This window comes from Hippoglossus hippoglossus, chromosome 13, assembly GCF_009819705.1.
Source record: "Hippoglossus hippoglossus isolate fHipHip1 chromosome 13, fHipHip1.pri, whole genome shotgun sequence".
In the NCBI taxonomy this organism is placed as follows: Eukaryota; Metazoa; Chordata; class Actinopteri; order Pleuronectiformes; family Pleuronectidae; genus Hippoglossus; species Hippoglossus hippoglossus.
In genome coordinates, this window is record NC_047163.1 from 10,447,492 (window position 1) to 10,472,579 (window position 25,088).

Below are 25,088 nucleotides of genomic sequence, written 5' to 3' on the forward strand. Positions count from 1 at the left end.
TGATATTTCTATTATGTCCTCTTTTACATCATGTACTGTATATCAATGATGTGTCTGTCATTTTATCACCATGTGTAGCCTATAGTAGAATGGTTTTTAACTTTAGATATTTCCAACAGCACCTGAAGGCATCCAAAGAACCGAAATACTACAGGTGCGCACAAAGGCCACACACTGATTTATTATTAATGTTAAAATATAATTGACAAAACCTGATGAATTCAACCACAGTTGAGCACAGGATAACTGCAAATTGTCACCTGATCTTGAGTTCCTGCCTTGTGGATACTCCTTGTGTCAGAATCTAGTCTCAAGACCCTTGTCATACTGAATCTAATGCACAGAGAGTGGAATGGACAGGTTGATACAGACCAGAGGGATAAATAAATACAATTCAAATGAAATAAATTAAATTAAATTATGAAGGATGAAAGAAGGTTCAAACACTGTAGACGGGTTTATAAACCTGAGTGACATGCTGAACTCAGACAAAATCTTCTTTATACGTAAGTCAAATAAATGATGGGCTATTTGTGCTATGATAAAACTGTTCAAGGGATAGTTCACCCCAAAGGGAAAATGTAATCATTATGAAATCACCACTATGCCGATGGAGAGGTGGGTGAAGTGTTTGTGTCCACAGAACACTTTTGGAGTCTCAGGGGAAAACAGCTTTGCAGCAGAATCCAATACAATTAAAGTAGATGGCGACCATTTCTTCAAACGTAAAAAACAACAGAAAAATAACAGAAAATTACCAAACATAAAGAACATTTAGGCTAAACACATGGTGTATATGTCAAATCTGAATGTCGGAGCTTACGGACAGTTGGATGACACCACACGAGCAGTATGGAGGCATTTTAGGGTTATTTTCTGTTGTTTTTTTACGTTTGAAGAATTGATCCCCAGTTACTTCAATTGTATTGGATTTGGCTGCAACACTGTTTACCCCTGAGGCTCCAAAAGTGTTTTGTGGACTCAACCACTTCACCCACCCGTCCATCGGCATAGTGGTGAGTAGATAATGGGATAATTTGCATTTTGGGGTGAACTATCCATTTAAAATGATATGGAATTAGACTCAGGCATTGGGTTGAAGGAGAACCTTCTTTGTACTGACCAAGATACAGTGAAAAATATGTTTCCATATTATTTTTGTGGTTCTATGTTCACTGTGCTGGCTTGGCCTGAACTATAGAGTCATTCAAAGTAATAAACATTATGTGTGACCTATTCATAACAAGTTGCAGAATGTCAAATCTAAATAGAACAAAGTTTTTTTCTCTCATATTCTCTCATGTGCTTCTCTTTTTTTCTGTTGATTTTTCTTTTTTTAAGTACAATAGGATGAAAGTCTTATTAAAGCTGATTTTTTTATTTGGTTGACGTTTCCTTTTTTTATTCAATTTAACTTATTTTATTTGTTTTCAGGGACATTTGTTCAGGCACACATAGACAGTCCCGAGGTCCTTGAGGCCTGAGCGACGTCATCACTCCGGGTCCTCTGAGTGGAAAACGTGGAGGACCTCCATCACAACGTGAGTTAACTCTCTGACCAAAATATCTTCTGTACGTTTATTTTCAAAGCTGATTTGACCAACTTTAACAATGGAATCACGTTTTTATGAAGTTTTGTGCTGGTTTCTGGTAGAATTACTCATCAGAAATAGCTTTTTAGCCTCTGATGCTAACTGTCTCCCACGGAATCTAAAGCATCGGATTGCATGTGCTCTTCAAAGATTTAGAAATGTTCACCTGTTCATCTCTTTCCGAGTCTGAACACACCACTAACGAGAATGAATATTGTTATTATCTTCTGTTCGACATCATGTTAGTAGTTTTGCGCTGTGCATCGCTACAAGCTAACGTTAGCTATTTATTAGCAGGGTTGCTAGTGTCCTATCTTCGATTAGAGCCATTTAAATCTGACATGTTTCTGTTCTCACAGCTGCACAGAGATTCACTGACACGGATCTGTCACCTTCACAAGGATGGAGTACATGATAGCTCCTGCCACCAGCAGCCAGGGGAACATGTAAGTGAAACACTTAAACACACTTTATATTGTTGAATATGCAGTTTTTATGTGAAAGTCCCCACTCATTACAACATGGATCTAGACTCTAGATAACCCTAACCTGGACTACGTTACCCCAGAAAAACTTGTGATTGTTTTGTGATCAGAAAATTTTCCAATGAGTCCAAGATGTGAAAATTTTGCTTTTTTGGGGTGTTTCCACGAATGTGTAAACTGCAATGAAGTTGCCATTTAATGCTTCCAAAAAATATAGTTTTCACAAATTTGAAAGAAGGTTCCAAACAGTGTCCTGTTTGAGTTACTGTTTAACACCATGTTACAGGAATAAGAGGTACAGAAAACTGTCACTCAGTATTGTTGGACAAGCTTCCCTTACCTGTCCCCTCAATTACTGAATCAGAATCACATGTCAGTATTGCTTATCACTACTATTAGTGATGGTTCTGATTCATTAATAGCACCATCATACCAGGGTACAAATGTCCCCTAGACAATAAAAGACCACATAAGTTTGACAGCTTTTTGGACTAGAAAGGGTTGATGTTTGTGTTCTGGTTCTTAAGTTTTGAATCTAAAATCACAGGGAGACGTTTTCTAAACAATGTGTGGTTTTAGCTGCTCTGTAGCACAATTTTAACGTTATTTTCGACCAAACCAAAGATATCAAATTTAACTGACTTGCATACTATGCTCAAATAATGTAAAATCACTGACTGATTAAAAAGTTGAGGAAAACGATAAATAACATATTTTAGGTGGTCTGTAGTAAGTGCATTTTGTCTTGTATTTTGTTATGTTTGTTACAATTAGTTAGATGCCACAATTAATTTTTTACAAACGTTTGCTCCTCTACAGCCTGTGCTGCACCTGTGGTGTCCCTATTCCTCCCAACCCGGCCAACATGTGTGTCGCCTGCCTACGTACTCAGGTCGACATCTCAGAGGGAATCCCCAAGCAAGTCACTGTGCACTTCTGCAAGCAGTGTGAGAGGTTGGTTTTAATGCATTTTATTTAAAATAATACAGATTACACAATTGTTTCACTCCAGAAAACATTAACAAGTTTAAAAAGTTTTTCTTTTGGGGTAGAACTTTTGTTGGTGAAGTTGAGGCTTGAACGTAAATCTTCCTCTTTCATGCAGGTACTTGCAGCCTCCGACCACCTGGATGCAGTGTGCCCTGGAGTCCAGGGAACTGCTGTCCCTGTGCCTGAAGAAACTCAAGAGCTCAATGACCAAAGTGAGTGTGATGCTTCCTAAACTTCAGACCTCCAGCCTCAGAAATAGCCGTTAGCTGCAACTTGATTATTTTCATTATTAATTTGTCGTCTGAATATTTTTTTTTAATAATGCTTTAGTTGTTTTGTCAATTAAATGTCAGAATATTGTGATAAATGCCTTTTTTATAACAAAAAGTTACGGCTTCAGATCTTTTGATTAATTCAGCTTGTTGTCAAAAGTCCAAAGATTTTCAGTTAACGATGAACAAATCTTTACTCGGGAGAAGCCAAATCAGTGAATGTATCTGATTTTAATTAATCAGTTCTTAAAAGATGTGCTGTTATATTTTCTGAAAATGACTAATTGGTTAATTTAATGTGTTCTAAAATAACTATAAAATTGAAACAATAATAGTATTAAAATTGATAAGAATAATAAACTGTAATCTCCATAAGATTAAGATTCTTTGCAGGTCTTTTGTGTCAGAAACCTTATGTTTCTGGCTTTTCATCATATAATGCACCATGGTTGCCACAGCACTTTAGTATAATCATGGCTCATGCTACTTCATGGACTCAACAGCAGCCCTCTCCTCACAGGTTCGTCTTATTGACGCTGGCTTCCTGTGGACGGAGCCACATTCTAAAAGGATCAAGGTGAAACTGACCGTACAGAAAGAGGTAAGAAAACAGAGTGTGGGAGAATGTCATTCAAATGGCTTGAAACTGATACGATGATTGTTTTTCTTCTAAAGGTTATCTGGGCTCTTTTTTTAGGTGGTAATTAGCAGAAAGAACAGTATGTGATGGAATTAATATCTTTATTTACCGGGGGCCAAATGAATCATGTGAATGTGTGATGCATACATCCAGTTACCATAATGGTTCAATCAATCTTATTTTATTTGTATAGCCCATATTTACAAATCACAATTTGTCTAATGGGGCTTAACAAGATGCGACATCCTCTGTTCTTAACCCTCAACAAGAGTAAGGAGGAAAGAAATATATTAACAGGGGTAAAAAACTGCAGACACCTCAGAGAGAGCCACATGTGAGGATCCCTCTCCCAGGACAGACAGAGACAGATACCGCATGTAACTGAGAACATCAGCAAAATAACAGTATTTACTTGTTCTCTGTCATTGAGAATCATATGATGGCATTTAGATAAACTTTAGATAAACTCTTTAAAACAGAGTTGTCTGTTTTTGAGCGAGGTTTGTGTGTTGCCAGAAGCTGTCATCTCATCTCCTTGACCTTTGGTGAGAACCTGAGCTCTGTGTCTCTGAGCCAACTCTTTTGTTTTCCCGTTTGATGGTCTTCTAAATACTGTCTTCAGATCCAAGTGGTCTGACGTCGTCTTAAAGGCTCAAAAACAGAATAATGAAAACACATTATCTTTTTCCCAAAACACTTGGTTATTAAATGACTGAAGGCACAGACTTGCCGTTGCCTGTTTGCCTGTTTGCCATGCAGGTAGAACATATGTTTGACTTGTTGCTGTGTTTGCCTCTTCAGGTGATGAATGGTGCGATCCTGCAGCAGGTGTTTGTGGTGGAGTTTGTCATCCTGTCGCAGATGTGTGACGACTGCCACCGTGTGGAAGCCAAGGACTTCTGGAAGGCCGTGGTGCAAGTTAGGCAGAAGGTGTGATATTTGAAAAATATATTATCTCCCTGTTTTGCATTACCCAAACTAGACTCAAAGCTTTCACCTTTTTAAAATAGCCTTAAATAAGTTATGTATGCCTCTCAATACGCTTAATTCGATGACATATTTTTTGATAAATTGAAACATTAGTTGTGCTTTTATAATAATAATAACTTGGTAAAGAGTACTTTCAGTAAATCTGATTTGCGTATCCAACATAAGGACTTCAGAAGGTGCTTTAAAATGAGCCATAAAACCATAGAAATATAAACAAGTAAATTAAACTAATGAGCTGCAAAGGAATTAAAGGACATTTATAAGTTTATAACTGTCCTTTAATTCTGTATTGACATGACCTGTAACAGAAAGGGATCTAGTGGCAGAAATTGAATATAAAATAATCCTAGTGATGTTTTTACTAGTGTGTAATTATCTAAATTGTAAGGATTGTTTTCTTTTTCCTAATATTATCCCTTTATATTTAAATACTTTATATCTACATCTGGAGCGGGTCCTCTCTACGGAGGCCGCCATGTTTTTCACAGTAGTCCAACTAAAGGCTACCACAGGTTCTCTTCCATGTTTGGAAGGGGAGGGTTAGAGGTATTCAGCTTCAACATGTAACTTCACCACTAGATGTCACTAAATTCTACACACTGAACCTTTAACTGGGGTATTTTTCTGAAAGGTCAAACATGGCAACTGGGTTTAGCAGATACCAAGCTGTTAATCACATTTTTACACCAATAAATGTGTAAATATTGGGTCATTGGGCTGAAGGTAACTATATGAATCTCTGTATCTTTATAGTGATGCTCAGATTTTTCTTTTTTTCAAACAGACGCCCCATAAAAAGACATTCTACTATCTAGAGCAGCTGATCCTCAAGCATAAACTCCACCAGAATGCCCTCAACATCAAAGAAATCAATGGTGAGTCAATGGAATATGATTAAATACATATATTTTTTACATATATATATATATATATACATATATGATGATATGGATATCTTTAAAGGGACGGGCGTGTTGTTTTCGTCAGGGCCTCAAACAGACTTACACTGAGAAATGGGAAACTTCATTCATCACCAGCGTAACTAGTGTGGATTAGATCTAAGCAGAACATAATGATGTGTCCAGTGTTAATTACCTCTCGTTCGCGTACCAGACAGCAAGCCATGCATGCATATCACTGGCGCCAATCGCATCATACAGCTGTCCTTGTGTGGGCCTCAGAGGAGCATGCGTTGTGCGTCTAATCAGTGTGCTGTAATCAGAGCAGACATTCCATACCAGATTTCCGCAATGCAAGATGGCTTCAGACCCTGTTTAGAGACGCTCGGTGCCACAACACACACTCTCTCACACACACACACACACACAAGTCAGGTAGTGGGTGACAGCTCAGCGGCACCTCTCTGTGCTGTTGGACAGGACTGTGAGGCAGAGTTTGGCCCGTCGGTGTAATTTAAATCAGCTCCACATCTCGGCAGGACTTGAAAGCTTCATGGAGGTTACAACATGTGGCTTCCATACTTTCTCCCATCGTCATCTGCCTCCCCGTGTGTGTGTTGTTTGCATGCACATGAGTTCAGCAGCGGTGATGACCTGTGAAGTGCACCTGTGATTTATTTATTGGTGCTATTTGCCCATCTCTCTCAGACGGGATTGATTTCTACTACGGCTCCAAGCAACATGCTCAGAAGATGGTCGACTTCCTCCAGTGCACCTCGCCCTGCAGGTGAGCAAGTGCTGTGAAAACGTCACCGCCACGAAAAAATGACTACAGATATGTCAGCCAACATTTATAAATTTGCAATTAATCCTAAAATGTGGTTATCATCCACCAGACAGAAATTTGATTCATTTTTGATATTTTACAGTTTAACCATAAACTTAATTAAGAAAACTATAAGCAAAAAGAAAACACAATTAGATTCAAATATATTGAAATGTGTAGAGTTAGAATTAAGAAAAGATATATATATATCTAACATAAAATCTTAACGTAGATGCACATGTTCTTTAGCATTGTTTATTTTGTAAAATAATTCTGTTTTCATATTGGCAAACACGATGCTGACATGTCCGTGGCTCAAATTAGTTGATTTTATCAATTGATTAATAAGTTACTCTCCGGTCATGATACTCACACAGTCCACATTCCCTTTTTATTTATTCAAATGTTTTTATTTTATTTAATCTTTATGTAATCAGGCAGTCTCATTGAGATTAAGTTAGTTACTGGATCGTGTACTGTAATGACATGAGTTTTACATGTACACAACACAGTTTTCAATCTGCTTATGACTTCATAGATTCAGCTTTTATAATTTCATCCAATGAGGCAAAAATTGGTGAGAGAATGTGATGATATTAGTTATAGTAATGATCAATTATTTCCTTTCTAAAGGTCAAAGACATCCCAGCGCCTCATCTCTCATGACATCCACTCAAACACGTTCAACTACAAGAGCACCTTCTCTATGGAGATTGTACCCGTCTGCAAGGTATGCACCTGTGTCCTCTCTCTGTTCTTCATTCTAGGTGGATTTCTTTTCCCTCACTCTCAGTTGATCCACTGTTGAATGCGAGACGCTGCTCAGAGCTTCAGTCTTGACAGACCTGTCATGTTTCTTTACACATTCAGTGAAGATGTTATGTTAGAAAGCTGTTAAATGTTCTGCTGATATGCAGAAACCGTCTGGACCCGAGGCTGGAATGCTGTTGTTTTTTTACACTGACAGGTGATAATAGGTGGAATTCACTGACTAGTTAAAAGGGATTTAAACAAAAGTAGGGAAGGAGATTTGTAGCAGGTGTGTTTTTATCATTTTCAATAGCTGCTTAATCCCATTTGACATGTAGCTTCAGTTCTGGGGTTTAAATAGGGGCCATACAGGGTCAATTCAATACATGCAAACACGACTTGGAAGAGTAGCTGTCAAGTAGTTGCTGTATTCTTTTGGTTGTGAGTTGTTTTGACTTTGTGTTGTGTTTGGTTGCCAGGACAATGTCGTGTGTCTCTCACCACGTCTCGCTCAGAGCCTGGGGAACATGGGTCAACTGTGCGTGTGCACCCGTGTCACCAGCACGATTCACCTCATCGACCCAAGGACCCTGCAGAGTGAGTGCTTTTTTTACACCACAGACCAATACCACAAGAACTTATCCTGTTATGATCAAATATAGCTGCAGTGGGCGCGTAAACGGGAATGTGAATGGAATATTCTATCAGCAACTCATCATAAACATCATAATTATTATTATTTTAATATAGTAATTATATGATGATTGAGCAAGGTCAAATTGGACTTCAGTGACCTCCCCGAACAGCAGATCTGAGTCTTATAGAAAATGTTTGAACAATAGATTGGCAGCATGAACCTGTAGCTAACAATCCTGCAGAAGTGACGTCAACATCATAATCTCAAATCAAAGTTTCAAAACATCCTGCATCCATACCACAAAGAATAGAGGCTGTTTTGAGAGCTTCCCAGTATTAGAATGTTGTCCCTAAGTCTTCAGTGAGTAACTGAGTCATTACTCAGGTTATATTCTTTAAAGCAGAACTAAGCTGACCTCCGTCTGTTGAGCACATGTTCATCATCGTCGTTAAACTCAACAGCTTCCTTCTGCTCCCCGTCACAGGAAAGCACGAGGCACGCGCTCAAGAAAAAAAGCCACATTCCTAATTTGGATTCTGCCTGCTGTCATAGCAAAGTGTGCTTATTCTGAGGGGTTTAAAATCAATGTAAATGTGGTGACAATTAGTGATGATGCCTTTCCTCTCTATCTGGGGTATTCACTCATTATGTGAGAAGCTGTGACGTTCCTCAGCAGAACGCTGACATTTTGGAAGCGGCGCACACACACGTTTCTAATTACTCTTCAAAGAGCAGGCTATTTTTGTTGCAGAAAGTTTTCGAAGGAAGCTGTGGAACAGAAACAGCCCCGGAGGCTGAGCTCTGTTTGGTATATTTGTGCTGCAGTAGGCAATTAAGTTCTGTACTTAAAGTATGTGTTGCTGTTTGTCCGCTTGTGTTTGCTTTATTTGCATTATAGACAGAAACGTGTCATTCCTGTCTGGTTTAAAAAATGCTTTGGCTTGCATATGCAACTATGGCTTAGTTCCCAAATGGCTTTTAGATTAAAATCTTTAGAATTTAGAGTGTGTTGTATAATTTGTGCTCAGACTTTGTGACTGACGTCTTTCACACTAGTTGCCGAGGTGGATGGGAACACGTACTGGCGTGCCCCCTTCAACAATCTCTGTAACCCACGGCAACTGGAGGAGTTCATTGTGATGGACACTGACATCATCAGGGACCAGAAGCTAGGTGCAGGAGCGGGCTTGAGGTCCACTAGGGTGAGTGTGTGTGTTGTTGCAGAACAGCATTAGTGGGAACATAGCTCTCCTCTTTGGAAGTAAAATCAATAGCGGTCCATTACATTATCCCTGAACCTCCGTGCTGGATTCAACAGGACTGTTCTTTTCGGTGACAGGGGGGTTTAGGGACAATCTTAGCTCTCGTCCCTCTGTTTGAATGTTGTTATTATCGATGCAACTGTCAAAATCAAGTTTGTGGAATAGAACATGAGCATAATGGCTTTAAACTCATTTATATTCCCTATTTTGTGTGTTTGTGTGTGTCTTACAGCACATCCTGGCTGAGGTGTGGGTTCAGAAAACATCAGAGATGAACACCAGTCAGCAGTATCACTGCCGTACATTCCTTGGCCACCTGCTCAACATCGGAGACATGGTGTTAGGGTGAGTGTCAAGGGTTGATGTCATAGTTTATAAAGATGGACGACGCATCTACACTTCCTTCCAATAACTAGAAATGAAGCAAGTTATCCTGGATATGAACGCTGCCATCTTGTGCCGGTGCCGTCCTTTGGAACCAGAGTCTGTGCAGTAGCTGTCAAGGTTCAGCTGATATTTGACCAATCGCAGTTCAGTCTCAGCTGTCAATCATGTTTCACCTAGTTTTATAGCACTGAATAACTAATTAAAACCAAACTGACTGGGGAAAATGAAAACTTAAACAAACAAGTGTGACAATAACGACCCAAACAATAGAAACCATCTTTGAGGAAAATGTACTTGACTTTTTTAGTTTGGTCCATGTCCCATCCACTCACATGGAGGAGGTGTGGTTTATGACCTATACTGCAGACTGCCACCAGGGGCTGATCAAGATGCTTTGGCTTCACTATTAGGGAGCCGTCATGTCCAACTTTATATACAGTCTATGGTTGACAGTAAAGACAGATCACAAGCTGTGAGTTCTACACTTAACGGCACGTTTACTTCTCATCCCTCAGGTTTGATTTTGCCAACACCAACGTCAATGACGAGCACCTGAATAAGATGAACCCTCACCACGTTCCTGATGTGGTAAGACTCGACCTGCACTTGAGCTTCAGATGCCTTTAGCAGCTGTTGACTTGTTTAACACTGACCTCTAGTGGCAGCACATTGAACTGACTGTAGTTTTGATAACATTCTGGGAAAAGATGTTAAAATCCCACACAGATCCACACAACCAAAATTAAGTCAGTCTGTTTCAGTGTTGTAATTTGTACAATGGGAACTGTGAAAGGTGCTGATCAAGAAGAGCTACGACCGCAGCAGGAGGGTGAAGCGCAGGAACTGGAAACTGCAGGAGATGCCCAGAGACCGTGAAGACAATGACACAGATGATGAGAGGTGGGATTGTAACATAAAGCACATAAATCTAAAGTAACAGTTTAAGCTTCACAATTTTCCATCTCAATCAAATCCTGTCATTTTCTAAAGAGCTGTCTCTGATGATTAATTCTTCTGCTTTTAAAGCACAAGGCTAGAGACATAGTTTTCATATTGTGAGCAAATCTTGACCAAACCAACAATGCACTTGTCTGTGTGAGGCTCGACTTTTTCTTAAACAGCTAAATGTTAATCAAAAAGGAGTGAAGAGGGCATTTGTCGGGAACTAATTTCAGCTGCGTACTGATACACATGTCGAGCTTTAGTCCAATTTCACAGCACCAGGATAGTGTCTATGTAAGTGACTCAAAATAAAGCTGAGCAGCCAAGTTTATCTTAATGAAGGAACTTTTACAAATGAACAGAAGGAACAGTGGACCAGGACTCACTGTTTTTTAATCACCAGATCCCTACTTCCACCAGAGAGTTCTTCTGAAATCCTGAATCTATCTGCATGAAATATTTGCTGATGAAGTTTCTATGAATTATTTTTCGAAATGCACATATTTTGAAGACCATGTCTGTAGAAAATACTTTTTAAATAAGCAAAAGTTGTATCTTCAAGTGCATTTTGAAGAAATGAGGAAAGTTGGTTTTCCGCACAAATGTCTGTAGCACAGAAAATAAGGGAAAACACTTAAGATGCCTGAAATTGTGACCGAAGACCCGACATTGTTTTTAGTTGTTGATGAATAGTTGGATACCTCGCCAAGAATGCCATGTATCCTGTGCGTGTGTGTTTTTTCTGTCCTGCCGTGCCACATGGGTTTGGTCTAAATGAGCTTTTCTGTCTTCAGACAATACCAGGACTTCCTCGAGGACCTGGAGGAGGACGAGGCTCTGAGGAAGAATGTCAACATCTACAAAGGTGAGCAGCTGGAACACCGCACACCTTCCTCTGCATCCGTTTCCCAAAAGACTTCAGCCCTGCTGTGGAATTATTTCTATTCTCAGGCTTTCACTAATTTTTTGTCCTGATAGAAGTCGTTGCACACAGTTAATTATTGATGATTTATTGGATATTTAATGATAAGATGCTGATTTTGTTTTTATTTCAGATGCGTCAAAGATCCCTGTGGAGAGCGACGCTGAGGATGATGGAGCACCACGTATTTCCCTGACGGAGATGCTGGAGGAGCTCAGCCTATCAGACGCCACAGGAGGAGATGGCGCCGAAATGATGACAGAATAACCAGTCGCCATCAGTGCGTCAATGAGGGCTGATCTGTCGCACACAGGTCCACTGATGAGGCAGTCGTACCAATGAAAACAGACGCAAATTCTGAACTGACTGATGAGGGATTCAAACAATCGATTGAGGCTTTTTGTTGATTGAAATGAATCATCACAGTTAAAGTCCGTTAAATGTGGATTATATCGGTGCCACTAAGTAACAGATAAGTTTCCTCTGGGAAACGGGACCTTCAGTTACTGGACCTGCAAATTTAAGATTTTAAGTAATTTCTCTACTACTCTTCTCCTTTTGTGGTGTATAATCTTTGAAGTGAAGTTGAAATGGAGTGACTGTAGTTCACTATATCAAAATAAATATTTGCTCCTATGCAAACTTTACACAAATCTGTCTGTGCAGTGTTGAATTTGGTGTCAGTGATGCGTTCAATGAACCAAAGTTACATTTGTTTTAAGTGCGTTGCTGTAGTCATCCACCAGAGGGAGCTCTGGACCACTTGCAGTAAACTGATCCTCACCTGTTAAATGTTGTCATTTGGCTACTGTGGGCACCCAGAGAGTGTTGATCTGAAAAACACCTCAAGAGATGTTTAAAATGACTTTAAAGAGCAGAGTTAATATCAAACTGTGTTGGGTGATTTTGAGAAGGTAAAACCACAACAGTTCCTCACACTCAATCTTCCTTAGAGCACATAACCAAACTTCTATTCTATAATTCTTGTAGTCTCTAGATTTGTTGCATGACTCACTGTTATGAAGCTTTATGTAATCGAACACACCTCAGGAATGTGTGTATCAGAGAGAATTAGTCTTTGTGACATGTCTCACATTCTAACATGAAGAGGGAGGAGGAGGAGGAAGGATCTTGTTTTTCACAGACCTGAGCTGGTTCTTAACGGTAATCAGATCTACTTGGGAAAGTAAATGAGGTGAATCCCCTTTGGGTGTTTGTATGTGTGTTTGTGGGACTAAGGGCTCCTTCTCATCACCCTCCTGTTGAACTGATTTTCTCACCAACTTTACATGAGCTCAAACCGAGACTTTTTGACCCACATTTCGTTACTTCCTGACGTCTTGACCTGTGATTTCTGGTGTCACACACTCGCTGAGCAGATATCAGAAAACCCAATGAGAAGTTGGAGCTTTGCCTCTCACAACATGACAGATTAAGGGTTTTGATCTGATTTGAATAATGATTCCCACAGTACCTGCAGCGGAGCAGGTCTGGACACGTCACGTAAAGACCACAGTGGCTGAGCTGTGTCACAAAACCTTTTACAAAGAGCTGGTCAATATGCACATCCACTCAGAAACTGTGTCCAGCACTTGAAACCCGTCCTCGGTCTTACCTAACCCTAACATAATCGCGGAGTGTGTCCATGCGTAACCGGTGTGCCTCTGCCCTGTTTACACGTCAATAATGCATCATGTGTAAGAACTGAGCAGGTCAGCAAACGGATGAGGAGAGTTGAGGAGATAAGGTTTCCCTGCTGTAGGTCTGATAGCCCCAAAACAAAGAGACACCTTTTCCAGGAGTGTTTGGGTTTTTTATTTTTCTCTTGGTTGAAGGAACTTCTCGGGTTATTCATTTCATGCAAAAACATTTCCTCAGTCTTTTTCAGGGAGGGACTTTAAAGAGATGAGATGATTGAGTGTCTGCGTGAATAGTACTTTGTTGGTTTTCCTTGTCAAATGGAGCCATAGTTTTTTTTAAAGTCAACATTTTGGTGACTAGTTCATATTATGTTTAAGAAAACTGCATCTGACTGGTCACACATCTCAGTCACTACTCTGTTCATTATCAATCATACGTCTGCCACTAAACCCACAGGTTAAATCCATGAAGACTGAATAGAGCAGAGAAAGTTGTCTAACAAGATAAGATTTGCATAATTATAAAAAAATTCTGTGTCTGCAAAATTACTCGGAACTCACTGGCATAGAGTTTGTCCGTATAGAGTGTAGCCTCCAAAATGTCCTTATCGTGAAAGTGGATCCATGTGTTGGGTTTCATCTTTACTCATCACAGAGGAGATGATGAAGAGACGCAGAGTTAATGAGCTACAACTGGACTGTGCAAAGACTGCAGCTGAACATGGAGATCACTTCAGAAATGATTAGTTCAGTTTGAATTTCACACTCAGGAGCGGCTGTCCTCTAACCAGAAGGTCCAAACCCAGTCTCCTGCATGCCTAAGTTTCCTTGGGCTAGATGCTGGACCCCAAAATTGCCAACTCCCTAGCAAGTGCTGCACATATATGCACTGTATGAATGTGAACAGGAAAAAAAATTACTGTTAAGCGCTTTGAGTGATCAACACTCGAAAACCGCTATATACATATATATTCAATCATTTGTTCGTGTTTCCTTTTACATTTATACATAAAATTCCTCAGCAGGTTATGTAGGGTGAGGACATTACTCACCACAGCCAGGTGGCTTGAACTAGTCCATCTTGGAAACTTGAGCAATATTCTGATTTATATGCCACCTGCAGCTTTTTCTGTTTTGCATGTGTTGAATGACTATATGTGCACCACAAGTGGAGTATAGAATGTGAAAAGTGCTTTTTCAACATCATATATACACAGAAAATTTGCTTGGCAACATGTTGGCTTGTATATATATTTTAAAGCACTTATGCTGCACATCAGTCAATCACTTAGATTTCATTTGTATAGCCCACATTCACAAATCACAGTTTTCCTCATAGAACAAACAATCTGTACAAGGTGGAACATCCTCCTTCCCTAACCCTCGACTAGAATGAGGAAATACTAAAAACTGTTTTAACAGGGAAAAACACCAAGAGTCACAGGCATCCGTCTCCCAGGACGACAGAAGAGAAGTGTAATAGATGTGACCCGTAACAGAACATTTCAACAAAAAAATCTAAAAAATAATTACACCCTAGGACAGAGATCGTTTGTTAAATCACTCCTTCTTAAGGATGTGACCCACATATCTTACTTTTTACTACATATAGTACTTGGCCTGCCATAAAGAATGAGGGACATTTTATTAAGTGATCCAGATAAAATGCAACACAACATAGATTAAAATACAAAAGAGACAACACATACATAGATATATGAATGTTTAGCACGACACACTACCAATCCCTACTGTGGAGACTTTGGTATAGTTTATGTTAGACATTAAAACCAAGATGATTTCAGAGTCATTGGGGTGGAAAATAAATGTATAAAATAAATGCATATACCAGAGATTTCTCAGGACAGATTGGAAAGTGTCCTTTTCACTCACAATCGACCATGCAGGTCTCTTCAGTAATAATCTCATTACATCATTATCTGCAATTTCACGTTTCGTTAAGCTTGCTTGTGAATGATTTTCATGTTTGTTTAATGTAAGGTTTCCATATACTGACTCATATGAACATCCTGAGGCTGCAGTACGAGTGAGTGCACACACACACACACACACACACACACACACACACACACACACACACACACACACACACACACAATAGTGCTGCCTCTGCTTGTTTTTGCAGGGCTGCAGCTGCAGCAGGATGATGGAGCAGGTAGTGGGACAGAGGCGCTGAAGGATGCGGACACATGGAGTGAAGAAAGTTTAAAGATGCCGCACAAAACATTGGACTTTACGTGACTGAAATAAACCTGCGATTAAGACACCGACTCCTCCCGCGCCTCTGATGCGAGGACGTGTTTCCCTCCCGATGCGTAAAACCGCGCACACCGGCCTGTGTGCGTAAAAGTCCTCTGCGCCTGCTCCTGCCTGACCTGTGGCGCCAGGTGAGGGTGGGCAGTGTTAGTGGGAGTGGTGTCAGTGTCACGGTGGTAGAGTGGTACATATAGGACGGTGGCAGACTGGTGAGGCAGCTTTTGGGTTTACACTAAACAGCGGAGCGGCAGCAGGACGGACTGCTGTCTGCGGCTCAGCCTCATTAAGCTCCAGCAGCGTGGTTCACACCAGGGAATCGGACGGCGGCTGCTCAGGTGAGTCCGTGTCCAGATTCAGTTTTAACACAACACAGGATACACAAGAGCCTTTATTCAGCATTTAGAATCATAATAAAGAAATGTAAATTCACTGAGGAATAGTTATTATCATGGTGATTTTGCAAATCATTGATTATTGCACATCTGGACAGGAAGGACAACTTTAAGCCTCAGTTATTTCACTTTTGTGAGCCCAACTGATTGATGGAGATATTTATCAATACATTATAATAACAACAATGCAAAGATGTGCTCTGGTTTACATAACTTCAGTGCAACAGTTCTACTTGGGCTGAAGGAAGTAAATTAGTGTCACTGTGCTCGTTGCTTTTCTATCTGCTTTAAGTTTTTTGCAGAACTTGCAGAGCACCTGTTGCCCCCCCCCCCCCCCCCCTTACCTGTGCAGCAGATTCTATTCGAACCTGAGACCACAGGGCGCCCACATGCACTTAACTTTAAATAAACACTGCTTTTTATCAGATTTGTGGAACACAGCACATTAGCACATTCATTGTGTTGTCCATGCAAACCAAGCTTTAAAACAAGTGTTGTTTTGCCTGTATGCTCTGTGGGGATGTGGAACTGTTGCTCCTTCCCCACAAAGTCCCATGTGTGTGGGAACATGTGTGTGTGTGTGTGTGTGTGTTAAGTGTGAGAATAAGTGTGCCAAGAAAATAAGCGAGCGTTGTTTTACGTCCATGTGGGACCCGTGGGTTTAATTTCATGGGCATGTCTCTATCCACACAACGAGCTCCCATGAGGCCTGATTGATTGCTCCACCAGGGACATGAGAGGCTTTAATGAGAGCTCTCAAGTTCCCCCTACGCCTCCCTATTAATAAAGAGACAGCCACAAGAGCTTTCTTATATCATTTGAGGATTATTATCCATATAGCCACACGATCCCCCCCCCCCCCCCCCCCCCCCAGGACAATGGTTGACACAGGGCAGAACATGTCTTGATCTGTGTACTGAGGGTTTCATCAGGTTTCGTCAGTTTTCATGATAGACTAATATATAGAATAGAATAATCATTTATTATAGAATTGTGTTTCGCACATGCCATGTATAATTTTTCTGCGTGGAGTAAACTCCCTTTGTTCAGGATGGTACATACTAATAACACTGGGTTGTTTTTAAGAAGTAAATCATGGTGGAAATTTGCTACGAGTACCATGCATGCTTTAGAAAACATGCTTTAAATTCTTGTAATCACTCTTTCTCTTCACACTTTCTCTTTCTTACGACTCGTATCTCACGTGTCTCCACCTCCGTTTTCTTTCTCCTTCATCCAGCCTGCAGGATGCTCTTCAAGAACCTGAGGGAGTACCTGGCCTGGCTGTACTACCAGTACCTGCTCATCACCGGCATCTATGTCCTGGAGCCCTGGGAAAAGTCCATTTTCAACTCCATCCTCTTCTCCGCCATCGCCATGGTCATCTACACCTCGTACGTCTTTGTGCCCATCCACGTGCGCCTGGCACTGGAGTTCTTCTCCGGGATCTTCGGCGGCCAGACCAAGAGCACCATGACGCTCATGAACTAAAAGAGGGGGGGGGGGGGATTGGCACGATACCCTGAATCATTTTCCTGTAACTGGGCAACTTGAGCCCCTCCTCACACCTTCACCTTCATCCAGAAACAGCAGCTCATCGAGACTGAAAACATACGAAGATCTGAACGGAATTATCTGGAAAGCAGAGCCTTACCATCTTCTTTACATCCCACACCCTCTGGCCTTACCCCATGGTATTAGACACATGACTGTACTTCACTTTCACACCCTCACGGTGAAATGTCTTATGGAATGTTGTTTGTCCTTTTTCTTTTTCCTTTCCTCACCTATATGTCATTTTTAAGTACATACCACCTCTTTCATGAATGATAGGATCATACATGAGTAGATTTGCATGCTCGCCTCCATACAGAACACTGCTCGACTCGTTTCTTTCAGGCATGAAGTTTGAGCTACAGTCTCGGCATCCCAGCGGTTTTCTTTGTCACTTCCATAAAATTGGGGGATTTGTTAAGGATATCATTTTAAAAGAGAGCGGTTGTAATCGAAGCAGCAGAGCTTGAGATATCTTGAGTTATAAGACACGGTCACATAAACGCAAACATACCCGCTGGGATTTGCTTCGCCACAGAAAGCTAATGTTTTATTCATCTTCTTGCTCACACAGATCGGAAGTGAACTGATACATTCTGGTATGTGTGATCTGATCTGCACTCTTATGGCAAAATACTGGATCCTGCATTTCCCATAATACAACTCAATTGGGCCTTTTAATGGATCCTCACTTATTGTTTCAAACTTAATTTACTGAACCCAATTCCCCAAGGTTGTAACACAACCAGTCTGCCAAAATGTGTCGTTTTCAAACTTTAAATACCAGTTCGATTCCCAGTTTGACCGGTGTCGTTTCAAAGTTTGCATTTTTTCCCAGTATCTGTGTGGGTTTACTCTACCTCCTACTTCTTCCCACAGTCCAAATGCAGATTGGGGTTCGGGTTAATTACAGATTTTAAATCATCTGTACGTGTGAATGTGAGTGTGAATAGTGTCCCCTGGCATGCACTGTACTTCTCGCATCAATCCCATGATGCAAAGCGTCTACAACTGCCAGAGATGATGCAGAATGATGATGGATTCTCTGCTGACTGATTACTACAGAGTATAAACCATTGACCATCTATATTACAGTGAATAGTGACTGAGTGGATGAGGTGATTTCAGACACAGACGCAAGAAAGCTTCCTTCAGAGAAATAGAAGACATAATAGAGTCAGTGTGTGTGTGTGTGTGTGTGTGTGTGTGTGTGTGTGTGTGTGTGTGTGTGTGTGTGTGTTTGTGTGTGTGTGTGTGTGTGTGTGTGTGTGTGTGTGTGTGTGTGTGTGTGTGTGTGTGTGTGTGTGTGTGTGTCTACTAGCTGCCATGTTATCACTGATTGTGACTCAACTCACCCCAACGTTTCTGACATGCACCTAATGTTCCTGGTTGATCTGTGGTTTTGGATCAGAACACTATCGCCTGTTGCCTTTATTGACTCTAACACAGACTGATGGGAGGCACACCGCACATTTCATGTATCACGTAGAGACCAGATAGAAAAGCTGTGCAATGTATCAGTGCAACATTCAATGATTTATTGGTTAAAGTTATGGTTAAAGTGTAATATGACAGAATAACGGCAGCGGTGCGTGCAGAGTCTTCTCTTTATCTCACTGCTGGTATGTCAGGAAGCAGTGCTCAGCACTGAGCATGAGCAAATATTGATCCAACACACCTTTGTTCTTGAGGCTTGGCTTTGTTAATGACGTCGCTTCCCTCCATCAACAGCGACTGAACGCGAAGCTGAACTGTTTTCAGTCAGATGCAAAATGCAGCCAGATTTGGCCTGAACGCAAAGAAAAAACCTGATGAAAAGTCTCTTATAGTTGATCTATAGAGAAGGAGTCGCAGTGTGTGTGGTGGCTGTGATGAGCATTTAGTCGTGTGCTTACAATCATTTTTCATTATTTGTGCTTTGGGTCAAGGGCTCGCTGATTACCGTCTGAACATGATCTCTAAGTTAACTTTATTTATATGGAGCTATATATTTATATACCCTGGTAAACGCTTGGCTGGTTACAATGTCAATTACCAATTATTATTATTGTCAATTTGTTTTGTTTTGATTATTTATATCTGTGTTCTTTTGTGGCCATAAATTACACATCAATTTGTTTCTCTACCTGAAATTGCTTTTTATACATGTATTGTTTCTATTTTATGTCATTTCATTTACCTTTTTAAACATGTTCAGTAGTCTCAGACAATTTTCTTCACCAAGATTGAAGAGCTTTTTTTTTCACCGCTCACTAAATGAAAGCTTTATTTATACACAAGAGCAACACACCACTGCAATATTTAGAAAATAAAGTCATATGAAGACACTTTGACGACTCTTCTGTTTGTCATCCCTGTTTGGTTTTCCTGATATGACCGTGCAGCACGTTTTGCCTTCAGTGGAGCACCGCCGTTACTTTGAAAATGAAAGAGACGAGCATTTCAGAGAGCAAAACAAAAGCTTATGGGAAGCTCGTTCTTGACACAATAGACTACACCACATAAAGTGAATTCACACAATGAGGCAGAGTCCCCAAACCAGTTCTACCAAGACAGGGCAGGAATGAATGCTCATGGGCTCCACTTTCCCTCCTGCAGGTAATGTGTGCATACCTGCAACACTGCTGACCTGAAGCCTGCACCACTTCCATTTCAACCAATGTTGATAAAATGGATCAGTGACTTTTTACTCTACACACCCCCATCTTGGTTCTTTTATTTTCCAGGATGTTGTGACATCTCTTCCTTTTCGTCTCCTTTCCATCTTCTTTCTTTGATCTGCTTTTCCTACTCTTCCTGTTCCTTTTCTTTCCCTTCCCCTCCTTTCCTGCCCTCTTCCTTCCTTTCCTCTCCTTTCCTTTCCTTTCCTTTCCCCTCCTTTCCTGCCCTTTGCTTTTCCCCTCCTTTTCTGTCCGGCTCTTTCCTTCCCCTCATTTCCTTTCCTTTCCCTTCCCCTTCTTTCCTTCCCCTTCTTTCCTTCCCTCTTCCTTCTTTTCCTCTCCTTTCCTTTCCTTTCCCCCTCCTTTCCTGTCCTTTGCTTTTCCCCTCCTTTTCTGTCCGGTTCTGTCCTTCCCACTCATTTCCTTTCCTTTCCTTTCCTTTCCTTTCCTTTCCTTTCCTTTCCTTTCCCTTCCCTTCCCCTTCTTTCCTTCCCTCTTCCTTCCTTTCCTCTCCCTTCCTTTCCGTTCCCCTCCTTTCCTGCCCTGTCCTTTCCTTACCCTCCTTTCCTTTCCTGTCCTTTCCTTTCCTAATCCTTTTTCTTTTAAAGTTGGCCTCAGGCTCATTGAAGAGCACTCACGTGTTTACACTTCACATGTTAATTTGTAGAACATGAGGTAAGAAGCCAGAGGTTATCTCCATAATGACACGGTATAAACAGAGTTTGGTGCAGACTCAAACACTCAGTGGGCCGGTGTATTGTTTCTGTTGTGTTTACATGTGGTCTGTGACGGTTTCTGCCACAGAAAACCTGAGGGAGCTCAGGTCTCTCTCTCAGGTCTCTCTCTCTCTCTCTCTCTCTGAGAGAGAGAGACCTAAACCGAGAGAGAGAGAGAGAGAGAGAGAGAGAGAGAGAGAGAGAGAGAGAGACCGAGAGAGAGAGAGAGAGAGAGGCACATAAGAAAAGCATGCACCATCACACCAACACTGCTGCTGCTACCACCACATCTCAGTTTACAAGGAAACATCAGTCCACACATTCAAGTTCCTCTAGATATTTGGTACAAAACACAAAAGCAATAGGTAACAAAAAGATAGAGCAAAACAAATATATGTGTATCTGTAGAACAAAAAGGTGAAGGCTGAAGCAATAGATGCAGAATGAATTTAAACTGGCGACCCTGTAATGTCTGAAGCTTAAAGTCATTTAGTCAAAAAATATCACTGTAAAGTTTGTAGAAAATACTGAACATACTACACAGATTTCCTCATGAATTTACACATGAAATGAATATCTATAGGCCTTTTAAGTTTTACACTTAATTATCACAAACAAATCTAAATGTTTTCCAGTTAACTGTAAAACTCAGGCTTGTGATTTTGAAACTCTTCAAACCAAATTTCGCAACACTTGGTTCGTTTTTGAGTCATTTGTATAAAATCCCCAAAAAGAAAAAAAGAGAAGATGGTGAATTACAGAGTCTTTTAATCGGCTTGTTTTGAGGGAACAGTGTTTGCACTGCTGGGCGTGTGTGTGTGGTGTAGTGCTTCAGGTGGGGGCTTTGTTAAACACTCTTAACTATATAACATTTATAGACTGGACATCGATTTTACAGCTAAAAAACAATTCCAGGAGGGATTTTCCAAATTAATTTTGTTCATTTTTAGTTCAAACTCTTCATACACAGAGAAAAGCAAAGGCTCTAAAATACTTTGAGTTTGCTCCACTGAGTAAATGTAAAAATAAAAAGTACATTAGATTAGACACAATGGTGTTTTAACATGATTTGAAAATATAATCACATCCCCAACACAGTTCAGGTACAGATCACATTATTACTGTTTGAGAATAAATGATACTGCATCGGCCTCCTCTCTCATCTGATAACAGACGCCTATTGTAGCTGTGGCATTTTGGAATGATTGTGCAATTATTGGCATTCTTTGTTAAAAGATGAAGTAGGAATTCACTTCGTGACACTCCCCCTGTAAAGCTCCACTTTATATCTGAGGTCTGAATCAGTCAATAGAATCCTAGGAGTGGTCGGCCTGATAAAAACCTGAACCCAGTAAGGCGTGAAACCACAGCCAGAGCCAAACCCTGAAATGATCAATGGACTTTCACTACACATGTAAAAACATTTTCTTGCTGTTTGTTCATAGCAACTTGGACAAAGACGTTGCTGTTAAATATGATCATGAGATCACAACTAACTGGATATTTTACATTTGTAAAGATTAAAGTATAAAGCAGATTTTCGAGCTGATACACATTTTTGTCCAACATACATTTTCGTTTGTGTTCAGATAATGATGTTGAATAATTCAAGCCCTGTAACTGTCAACATCCCTGTGGTTAAACCAGAAATACAAGTCTGCCACCAAGTGGTCAAGTAGTGGTCAAGTTTGCTTGCTGTACTTCAGCTGTGTTGAACAATAATCTTATTCTTTGTTCAAGTCACTGAATCCAGCAAATAAGATACAGCAGTCTTAGTAATTCTGATTCTGTTGAGACTATCAGGTTCACTCATGTGGTGTATTTTACAGGGTGGTGCTGTATACTCACAGAATAGAGGGGTATTTTCATCAATGTGTGCACCCAGGTTTGAAGGAATGTTTCACAGAGCAACAAGAATTTCCATGTGAAACACACAAAGGAAGGAGAGAGAACTTTCCCTTTTTTCTCCACTTGATATCGAACCTGTCTGTTCTTCACAGGGTCATGGATCCTGCTCGGTGTGCTACTCCTGCTCGCTGCAGTGGGCATGGTGCTAATAATCAGTTTAGGGTAAACTCTGTGAAGGTGAAGATTGTGCTGTAATATAAACCTCTTTATAGTGGGTGCTTGTTCATTTATGGGCATATGAGGGTGGTGGGTGTTCTGGGTATAGGACCTTTAAGGTAGCAAAGCTAAATCAAAGATTAGGGGGTATTGTGAAGGAAGTTTTCAAGGAAGCTGGTGAAAGTAGAACTCGGGAAGCAGCTGATGTATTTTGCAGAAGAGTTTAATGCATCAAAGAGACCAGAAGGGGAAAACAATATCAATGTTAACAGAGTGTTGACAATTGCCCCCCTAAGGCTAGAGATGCGGTCACTTTCTATGTTACATCTTATTGGATACTTCAACCTAAAGCATGAGCACCTAAATAACGCTGTGTCACTACGTTATGTGCCTAAGAGTTGGAGCCTCTCTGTCTGGCACATTTGGATTGGATTTGAAATTCCCTGAGCATGGATGTTATAATTTACAGCTAGTTTTCCCTTTATAAATAATCTGGCCTTGTGAATTCAAAAGGAGAAAGCAGTATGTGTAGATGAGACTGGATCTTCTCTCCTAACGGTAAACAAATAGCAGATGTGCTGTGTGAGGATGCTCAAAAGTTCCTTTACAGGAATGAGATTAATGAAGATGGATAAACCATCGATTCCTCTTTGGAGATACAACTCATGGTCCTGTAGGATGGTCGGCTTTTCCTCCTGCTACTCCATCTTCCTCCCACAGTCTAAAAACTGTTGGCCTGGGTTTAGGTTAACTGGAGACTCTAAATCGACCATAAGTGTAAATTTGAGTTTTTCTCTGTATGTTGGTGAAGTGTCCAGGGTGCACCCCCGCCTCTCGCCCCATGTCAGCTGGGATCGTCTCCAGCTCCATACAAGCAGTATAGAAAGTGAATGGTTCTCGGTTAAGTTATGAAATATTTGAGTTCCTGTCTCATTCGTCTATATTATCTAACCATTAAGTCTCCAAGATGTTTTTCTTTTGTGAATTTAAACGTACTGCAAATGAGTTTTTAATGTAGTTTTTAACTGGTTATGAAACGGTCTCATTTTAATATTGCCGCCTCCTTATGACCTACAACAGCAAATGAGGGAGCAAATTGGCTTTTGGTATACGATACAGATTTGTGTTGCCTTTGGAAAGACCCCATGTTTTCAGTCTTTATGCAAAGCCAACAAATCCATCTGTAGATAAATAATGGCGTTTTTCCAAATTTCTAATGTATTTTTTAAATTAATTTAATGATATAAAACACTGATCACTTTTGAACTACCTGTAACTACCAGTAAAAATAAAGCTGAAGAGAATTGAATTTCCTCTTGAGGAAAAGGCCGTCATGTTTGCATTGTCAGTGTATCAGAAAACCAACCTCGGTGTGTGGCAGGAGTGTTTTGTGCTCTGACTACATGAGATGTCTTCACTGCCAACAGATCTCTTGCCAAAGTCATTAGCAGCTGGATCTGCAGGACCTTGATTTTCTATAATACGATCCCACAGTAAAGAACAGGAAAACAGTCCATGGCTTTATTTGTGCTGGCAGGGGAATAATCATATGGACAATGGTGGTTTGCTGTGTTGGTTTCTAAACACGTCTCTATCTTTTTGTTCCACACTCGCCCCTGTAACTCACTCTATACACGTTTACCTTCGACATCTCCTTTACATGAATGGGGTTAATGAAAGGCAATACCCCTCCATCCACTCAAGACATCCTTGAGTGACGTGACGTGACGTGACGTGACGTGACGTGACGTAACGCCACGCCACGCCACGCCACGCCACGTCACGTCACGTAACGTAACGTAACGTAACGTAAAGTAACCTAATGTCACGTAAAGTAACGTGATAACGTCACGTCACGTAACGTAACGTAACGTATGACCAAAATGGCCACTAAAGTCAAAATGGCGGGCTTCCTGTTTGGTCTAGCATATCTACCCAAGAGACTTATTTGTTTGTTATGAGAAGACACATGTCCCTAATGGTTTTTTGTACATGTCCGCAACTCGTGGTGCCGGGGCTGCCCTTTAGGGGGCGCTAGTCAGTTATTTTGCCACGCCCATTCCTTAAAACCATATGAATGTCTGCAGGGGGGGGCTACACAAATGTAGTTTGAGGGAGATAGACCCATGAACACGGAAGTTACAGCAATTTCGTGTGTCACAGCGAGTCGATGAACTTTAACGCCACGCCA

General features: G+C 40.7%; 2 protein-coding genes across 6 annotated transcripts; both read left to right on the forward strand.

Moving 5' to 3' along the window:
* The first annotated feature begins 1,434 nt into the window (after positions 1 to 1,434).
* On the forward strand, positions 1,435 to 22,750 carry nmd3 (NMD3 ribosome export adaptor). 4 transcript variants are annotated; one of them, XR_004615848.1, is made up of 17 exons: positions 1,435 to 1,541; positions 1,952 to 2,038; positions 2,897 to 3,031; positions 3,183 to 3,279; positions 3,860 to 3,940; positions 4,781 to 4,909; positions 5,754 to 5,844; positions 6,577 to 6,655; positions 7,328 to 7,424; positions 7,924 to 8,041; positions 9,138 to 9,283; positions 9,576 to 9,688; positions 10,246 to 10,318; positions 10,524 to 10,630; positions 11,467 to 11,537; positions 11,728 to 11,923; positions 22,740 to 22,750. XR_004615848.1 is itself a non-coding variant. In XM_034604362.1 (16 exons), exons 2-16 carry the CDS (start codon positions 1,995 to 1,997, stop codon positions 11,859 to 11,861), a joined length of 1,515 nt encoding a protein of 504 aa, XP_034460253.1. In that variant the 5' UTR covers positions 1,435 to 1,541; positions 1,952 to 1,994; the 3' UTR covers positions 11,862 to 12,248. The 4 variants fall into 4 exon arrangements, 2 of the variants coding, with proteins under 2 accessions (XP_034460253.1, XP_034460254.1); XR_004615847.1 differs by lacking the exon at positions 22,740 to 22,750 and adding an exon at positions 12,022 to 12,248 and having other exon boundaries at positions 11,728 to 11,937; XM_034604362.1 differs by lacking the exon at positions 22,740 to 22,750 and having other exon boundaries at positions 11,728 to 12,248.
* Positions 15,732 to 17,400, forward strand: sptssb (serine palmitoyltransferase, small subunit B). 2 transcript variants are annotated; one of them, XM_034604381.1, is made up of 2 exons: positions 15,732 to 15,846; positions 17,094 to 17,400. In XM_034604381.1, exon 2 carries the CDS (start codon positions 17,152 to 17,154, stop codon positions 17,392 to 17,394), a length of 243 nt encoding a protein of 80 aa, XP_034460272.1. In that variant the 5' UTR covers positions 15,732 to 15,846; positions 17,094 to 17,151; the 3' UTR covers positions 17,395 to 17,400. The 2 variants fall into 2 exon arrangements, with proteins under 2 accessions (XP_034460272.1, XP_034460273.1); XM_034604382.1 differs by having other exon boundaries at positions 17,144 to 17,400.
* Positions 22,751 to 25,088: the final 2,338 nt, after the last annotated feature.

Bases quoted from the DNA above. Each gene is read 5' to 3' on its own strand.
- nmd3 (XM_034604362.1), top strand. From the start codon at position 1,995: ATGGAGTACATGATAGCTCCTGCCACCAGCAGCCAGGGGAACAT. The intron at 3,941-4,780 runs GTAAGAAAACAG...TTGCCTCTTCAG, and splicing joins AACTGACCGTACAGAAAGAG to GTGATGAATGGTGCGATCCT. The intron at 6,656-7,327 runs GTGAGCAAGTGC...TCCTTTCTAAAG, and splicing joins CAGTGCACCTCGCCCTGCAG to GTCAAAGACATCCCAGCGCC.
- sptssb (XM_034604381.1), top strand. From the start codon at position 17,152: ATGCTCTTCAAGAACCTGAGGGAGTACCTGGCCTGGCTGTACTACCAG.